The sequence below is a fragment of the Elaeis guineensis genome, chromosome 1 (assembly GCF_000442705.2).
Source record: "Elaeis guineensis isolate ETL-2024a chromosome 1, EG11, whole genome shotgun sequence".
Classification (NCBI taxonomy): domain Eukaryota; kingdom Viridiplantae; phylum Streptophyta; class Magnoliopsida; order Arecales; family Arecaceae; genus Elaeis; species Elaeis guineensis.
In genome coordinates this window covers 8,721,881-8,729,274 of record NC_025993.2, presented here as the reverse complement: position 1 = coordinate 8,729,274, position 7,394 = coordinate 8,721,881, and the positions used below count along the sequence as shown (strand labels likewise).

The window sequence follows — 7,394 nt, the reverse complement described above, 5'->3', positions numbered from 1 at the left end:
ACCAAAACACCCTTAGATTAAGGTCCAATGGGCAACCTCCATTGAGAACTTGTTTGCACCTCACTGGAATATGTTTTCAGATGCTTGAGTATATTATATCTGGAAAATTGATTTTGATATATTTAGTTAATCATGAAAATGTGAAATAAAAAGTACATTTTTTTGGAATAATTTATATTTGGTTGAGTATCTTTTTTTTTCTGAAAAAATTGTGTAAAGTAATTTTATGCACTTAATAAATTGATTATAGGAGAAAAAAAATATAAGCTACTAAGATTAAAAGTATTTGTGGAAGAAAAAAAATCTTGATTCATACAGGACAATTTATATTTCACTATACTGTCCCCCTTCTTCCTCTTCCGGAAAATCGAACAAATCCTAAAAGTAAACCTCTTGTCTCTTTTCCATCCCTGTACTAACTATTATCTATATGGGCAGCCATGCCCCTTCTTTGCTGGATTGTGTAAAAAGGAAGCCTTTCCAATGCCAAGAGATCACCGAATCTTTCCGACCATCTTTATTTGGGACTTTCCAACAGAGACAGAGGGATTAGTGGTCGATGTTTGCAGTTTATGGGCCAGCTTTTCGCTAATGGAAGATTCAAAATGGACCCAAAGGACTGGCAGGCCGTACTTAATTAATTTTTAAAAAATCAAAGGAGAGGACCGGTAGGCAATGGCATTACAAGGCTGTGACCTTTCTTTGTAGCTGGGGAGGGCACGCTGCAAGCCTAAAAGCTCAAACCCTTTGAATCTTTAGTGGAAAATCCGCATCAGACGCAGAGCCGTATTCCATATTCAAAAGGAGAAATCTTCCATTCTATACCTTCCGGATACTACTTTTACTCACCAATAAGCTGAGAACCAGTCAAAGAGAGGCAACCTGGAAAGCTAGCGTACAATCTCTCTCCAGTCAATTAATGAGTACCCTTTGCTGAGAAGAAGTAAATAAAGACCGATAAAAGTTACCTAGTCTTCTTAAATAAACCCTTCCTCCATTGAGACATGAGCAGAAGGAGAATGCATTCATGACCAACCAAGTACATTTAAGTATCTTAAAACATATTATAATATTATTACTATTTTTTCAATAATGCGCAATGCTCTGAACTAAGTCAATTTGGTCCATCCTTTGTCAGCTAGTTACATCCTTTCTCTCCAATATTGTAAAAGGAAATAATGTAGTCATAGGTGTTATAAATACACACTCCACTTTGTTTGATGAACTCCTTTGTATATCTATATAGACAATCACAGATACTGTATGTCCATCCCAAAGATGAAAAGGATATAACAACTAATTTAATAAAGGGATAATGCTTGAGCATTATTGAAAGAGAAGTCTAAACAATATTGATAATGTTGTCCCTCATAACCGGTCCCACATCGTTAGTGGATGGGTTTTCTCCAATATTTAATATTTTAATCAACATCAAACTTTTTTTGGTGCATGAAACTTTAAACAATAAATAAAACATAACAACACATGTAAATCAACATACATTCTTCCCCCCACCCCCCCCCCCAAAAAAAAAAAAAAATCACCCCCATTAGGGACACAAAATCACCACCCGAATTGGGGCCACCTCACTCCGAACCGACACACGTCTCCTTCTACATCCGCTCCTTTGTTCTCATCCCCAATCCCCACCACCCATTCCACCGCTTTGCTCCATTCTACCCGCACTCTAAGCCATCGACGCAACGACCACTCGCTACCTTTTCCACAGACCTCTTCCTCTCCGCACGCGCACGCACATCCACACCCACACGATCTTGCTGGTGATGTTACTGACCTGAGTGAACTCCAACCTCTCAACTCCTATCCCAAAGTAGAAACACTTAGAAAGAGAGAAAGAGGAGATGAAGGTGGCGGTGGAGGTGGTGGACGCCGCCGACTTGATGCCCAAAGACGGGCAGGGCTCGGCGAACCCCTTTGTGGAGGTGGAGTTTGACGGCCAGCGCCACCGCACCCAGACCAAGGTCAAAGATCTCAGCCCTTCCTGGAACGAGAAGTTTTTGTTCAACGTCTCTGATCCCTCCGATCTTCCCAACAAGACCATCAACGTCTCCGTCTACCACGACAGCCGCTCCCCTTCCGATGGCAGCGGAAGACACGGCCACAACCGCCAGTTCCTCGGCCGCGTCCGCATCTCCGGCGCCTCCGTCGCCCTCGCCCCTGCCGATGCCCCCGTCCAGCGCTTCCCCCTCGAGAAGCGCGGCCTCTTCTCCCACATCCGCGGCGACATCGGTCTCCGCGTCTACCTCCTCCCGACTCCTCCAACCCCTTCCCCGCCCCCGCTCCAGCCCCCGCTGGTGTCCCCCCTTCCTCTATTCCGATACCTAATCCGGCCGTCGACGGCGAGAGGGCCGCCCACAACCACAAGGAGAAGAAGAAGCAGCCGGCGGCGGAGGATCCGAGGATGTTCTACTCCGTCGGCGCCGGAGGGGGACTGGGGTTCGAGTTCTCCCAGATGAAGCAGGCAATGGGAGGCGGCTCGGGAGAGAAGCCGGCGGCGCCGGTGGGTGGCGGCGTCGTGGTAGACCAGCGGCAGGCTCGGGCGGAGCCGGCGGTGATGCAGGTCCGGGCGGTCCCCGGCGCCGGACCGATGCCGGCGCGCCCCGGCGCGCCGGAGTTCGGCCTGGTGGAGACCTACCCGCCCCTCGCCGGCCGCCTCGGATACCGCGGCCGCGACAAGATCTCCTCCACCTACGACCTCGTCGAGCCGATGCACTTCCTCTACGTGAACGTCGTCAAGGCCCGGGACCTCCCCACCATGGACTTGACCGGCTCCCTCGACCCCTACGTCGAGGTCAAGCTCGGCAACTACAAAGGCACCACCAAATACCTGGAGAAGAACGAGAACCCCGTCTGGCGCCAGGTGTTCGCCTTTTCGAAAGATCGCCTCCAGGCCAATGTGTTAGAAGTCACCGTCAAAGACCACGATATCGTGAAGGACGACTTCGTCGGAAGGATCCAGCTGGACCTCACCGACGTCCCTCTCCGGGTGCCGCCGGACAGTCCTCTCGCTCCGCAATGGTACAGGCTGGAGGACAAGAAGGGTGACAAGTTGAATAAGGGAGAGATCATGCTTGCTGTTTGGGAGGGGACGCAGGCCGACGAGGCCTTCCCGGACGCGTGGCACTCCGACGCCCACAACATCGGCGTCGAGGGCCTGCACCACACTCGCTGCAAGGTCTACTTCTCGCCGAAGCTCGTCTACCTCCGCGTGCTTGCAGTCGAGGCTCAGGACCTTGTTCTGCTCGACAAGTCCCGGCAGCCGAGCGTGTCGCTCAGGCTTCAGCTCGGCGGGCAATCCCGCCGCACCAACCCGGTCGCCTCGCGGAACCCGGTGTGGAACCAGGAGTTCATGTTCGTGGCGTCGGAGCCGTTGGACGAGCCGCTGGTGGTCACCGTCGAGGACAAGGAGCCCCTCGGCCGGCTGGTGCTGCCGCTGTCGAACGCCGTCCAGCGCATCGACCACCGCAAGCCGCCCGTGGAGCCCCGGTGGTTCAGTCTATTCAAGCCGACCTCCACGGTGGACGAGGCCGCCAATGGTGAGAAGAAGAAAGAGCCCAAATTCACCAGCAAGGTCTGCCTCTGGCTCTGCCTGGAATTGGGTTACCATGTGCTCGATGAATCCACTCATTACAGCAGCGACCTCCAGCCGGCGTCGAAGAAGCTCCGCAAGTCGAGCATTGGGTTACTGGAGCTGGGAATTCTCAACGCCCAGAATCTAATGCCGATGAAGGCCAAGGATGGCAAGCTCACTGATGCCTACTGCGTCGCCAAGTATGGCCCCAAATGGGTTAGAACTCGGACAATTCTCAACAGCCTCGCCCCTCGATGGCACGAGCAGTACACTTGGGAGGTCTTCGACCCCTGCACCGTCATCACCATCGCCGTCTTCGACAATTGCCACATTTCCGGCAACAAGGACGATGCCAAAGACCAGAGGATCGGCAAGGTCCGAATCCGGCTATCGACATTGCAGATCGATCGAGTTTATACCCATTTATATCCTCTGCTAGTCCTCCAGACATCCGGCCTCAAGAAGACCGGGGAGCTCCATTTAGCGGTGAGGTTCACCTGCACGGCGTGGGTCAACATGGTGGCCCTCTACGGGAAGCCGCTGCTCCCGAAGATGCACTACGTTAAGCCCATCCCAGTTGTTCAACTGGACATCCTCCGGCACCAGGCAATGCAGATTGTTGCCATCCGTCTCGCCCGTGCCGAGCCGCCACTCCGACGAGAGGTGGTGGAGTACATGCTTGACGTGGACTCGCACATGTGGAGCCTACGGCGGAGCAAGGCCAATTTCTTCCGCATCAGTGCTCTCCTCTCCGGCCTCGGCGCCATCGGCCGATGGTTTGATGGAATTCGGAATTGGAAGAACCCCATCACCACAATACTCGTCCATGTCCTGTTTTTGATACTGGTCTGCTACCCAGAGTTGATCCTGCCAACAATTTTCCTCTACCTGTTCATGATCGGCATATGGAACTACAGGTTCAGGCCACGGCAACCGCCGCACATGGACGTAAAGCTGTCCTATGCTGAATTCACACACCCAGACGAGCTCGACGAAGAGTTCGATACATTTCCAACGTCGAAGCCCACCGACATTGTGAGGATGAGGTATGACCGGCTGAGGAGCGTGGCAGGGCGGGTGCAGACGGTGGTGGGGGACCTGGCGACGCAGGGGGAGCGGGCGCAGGCCATACTCAGCTGGAGGGACCCAAGGGCGACCGCCATCTTCATCATGCTGTCGCTGATCGTGGCCGTAATCCTCTACGTGACGCCAATTCAGGTGGTGGTGGTGATCCTCGGGCTCTACCTGCTTCGCCACCCCAAGTTCAGGAGCAAGGTGCCGTCGGTGCCCTTCAATTTCTACAGGAGGTTGCCTGCCCAGTCTGATAAGCTACTCTGAGCTCAGCATGAAGGAATATAGGGGGGAATATGTGCATGAATGCATCTTTCTTCCATTAGCCTTTGATCGTTATCTCTTGTATTGGATATGAATATACCTAAGAATAAGGTATCCAGGAATGTTTATAGATATAGATAAGAGGGGAAGAGGTGTTGAGCATTTGCGTGTGCTGAATAAAGTAGAGCCATCCTTTTAGGTGGAAAGGTTGAGTACGAATGTCTTTTTTTTTTTTTTTTTAGCTGATGGGATCATGTCTTGTGATAGCAGCGGCAGATTTAGGAAGTGGATGAGAATCTGAGGTATCCGATGAGAGAGTTGGACATGAGTGAAGCTTCTCTTCTTAAACCATGTGCGCTGTACTGGGGACTGAATTGCTAGCTTTTTTTTTATATTTGTAATATTAATAATTATATTATATAGCCTTCCATTCGAATGTTCATTGTCAGGTTGACTCGATCAATCGAGCAGTTTTTCCTTTCCGTTTCTACCCATAATTTTGGTGGAGCCTCTCTTTTGGCAATGCAGTGGGATTTTCTTTTCAGCGAGATTTCTTTTTCCCACACGCGGATCTCTCTTTTGGCAATGCAGCGGAATTTTCTTCTTTTTTTGATTCTTTCAAGAGATATTCTTCCTCTCATTCTGTTAATATATTTTTCACGAGTGAAAGAATTAAAAGGAGAGAAAGAGAGAGATTACAAAAGCTTCTCTTTTGATGTACTATTGATTCTTACATAGTGAAAATTTCTCGCCTCCGCCCGTAGACGTAGGAGTATCTTTTTGATCTCCGAACCACGTAAATCTGTGTGTTCTTCTTCTTCTTCCCTATATTTTTTTTTTCGTTCTGCGTTGAAGGTGCGATTCTGGTGTCCATTTGTACCAGTGGCATTATTATCTGTGTTTGTGTGCGAGTTTATCCCAACAAACTGGTATCAGAGCCTGGTTATCAGATCGCTCGTTCTGTCTGCACACAAGCTCCGTTTGCTACTTTGTGAAGGATTTCAGATGGCTGCGAAGTTCGAAATCGAGAAGTTCGATCGGAATATTAGTTTCGGTATTTGGCAAGTTAAGATGCGCGCGATCTTGATGCAGCAGGGGTTGCAGAAGGCGTTACTTGGAAAGGAGAAGATGCCGGCCACATTATCTGAAGAAGAGAAACAAGAGATGGATGAGAAAGCTCTGGCTACGATTCAGTTGTGCTTGTCGAACGAAGTTCTGCGGGAAGTCATCCATGAGAAGTTAGCGGCTGCTTTGTGGTTCAAGTTAGAGTCGTTGTACATGACAAAGTCCCTCACCAGCAAGCTACATTTGAAGCAGCGTCTCTTTATGTTGAAGATAGTTGAAGGTACATCTGTAAAAACCCATCTTGATGAATTTAATTCTATTCTTATGGATCTAGAGAATTTAGAAGTCAAGATTGAAGATGAGGACCAAGTCCTTTTATTGCTCTGCTCTTTACCACCATCATTTAAACACTTTAGAGAAACTCTACTTTATGGTAGAGATTCTATTTCTATTGAAGATGTGAAATCATCCCTATTTTCAAAAGAGTTGATGGATAGGAACTTAACTGGTGGTAACAGTGAAGGGGTTTCTGAAGGCCTTGTGGCCAGAGGCCGGTCTCAAGAGAGAACTTTTGAGAAAAAGAAGGAAGAGCGCAGATCAAAGTCAAGAAACAAGTCTAAAGTCTGCAATTACTGTAAGAAAAAGGGACACATCAAAATTGATTGTTACAAGTTGAAAAACAAACAGAAAAGAGAAGCAGAAAAATCTGAGAATGCAGCAGAGGTTGGAGTTGCAAAAGATGAGTCCTATGATTATGTTTTATCTATTAATATTGACAGATCCAAGGATGAATGAATTTTAGATTTGGGTTGCTCCTACCACATGTGTCCTTACAGGGACTGGTTCTACACCTATGAGCAGATTGATGGTGGAGTTGTCTTGATGGGGAATAATGCCCCATGCAAGACTGTTGGGATAGGTTCAATTCGAATTAAAATGCATGATGGCATAGTGAGGACATTGACACAGGTTAGACATGTTCCTGACTTGAAGAAGAATCTCATCTCCCTAGGCACCCTTGAAGCCAATGGGTGCAAGTATTCAGCTGAAGGTGGAGTTCTCAGAGTTTGTAGAGGTGCTCTTGTTTTGATGAAAGCCAAAAGGTCCAGTACTTTGTACACTTTGATGGGCACTACAGTTACAGGTGCAGTAGCTGCTGCATCCCCTTCTATGTCAGAATCAGAAGTCACTAAACTTTGACATATGAGATTGGACATATGAGTGAAAAGGGCATGACTATGTTGAGCAAGAGAGGCTTGCTTTATGGTCAGAGTACAGGTAAGATGGATTTTTGTGAGCATTGCATCTTTGGGAAGCAGAAGAAAGTCAGCTTTCAAACAGCAATTCACAGAACCAAGGCTACTCTGGATTATATTCATTCTAATCTTTGGGGTCCTGCCCG

At 48.6% G+C, this 7,394-nt stretch overlaps 1 protein-coding gene across 1 annotated transcript; it reads left to right on the top strand.

Moving 5' to 3' along the window:
- The first annotated feature begins 1,633 nt into the window (after positions 1–1,633).
- LOC105036827 (FT-interacting protein 3) lies at positions 1,634–5,375 on the top strand. Its single transcript, XM_010912560.4, is given in 2 exon segments — positions 1,634–2,265; positions 2,268–5,375. Coding segments are annotated over 2 exon segments (3,066 nt in total). The 5' UTR covers positions 1,634–1,862; the 3' UTR covers positions 4,931–5,375.
- Positions 5,376–7,394: the final 2,019 nt, after the last annotated feature.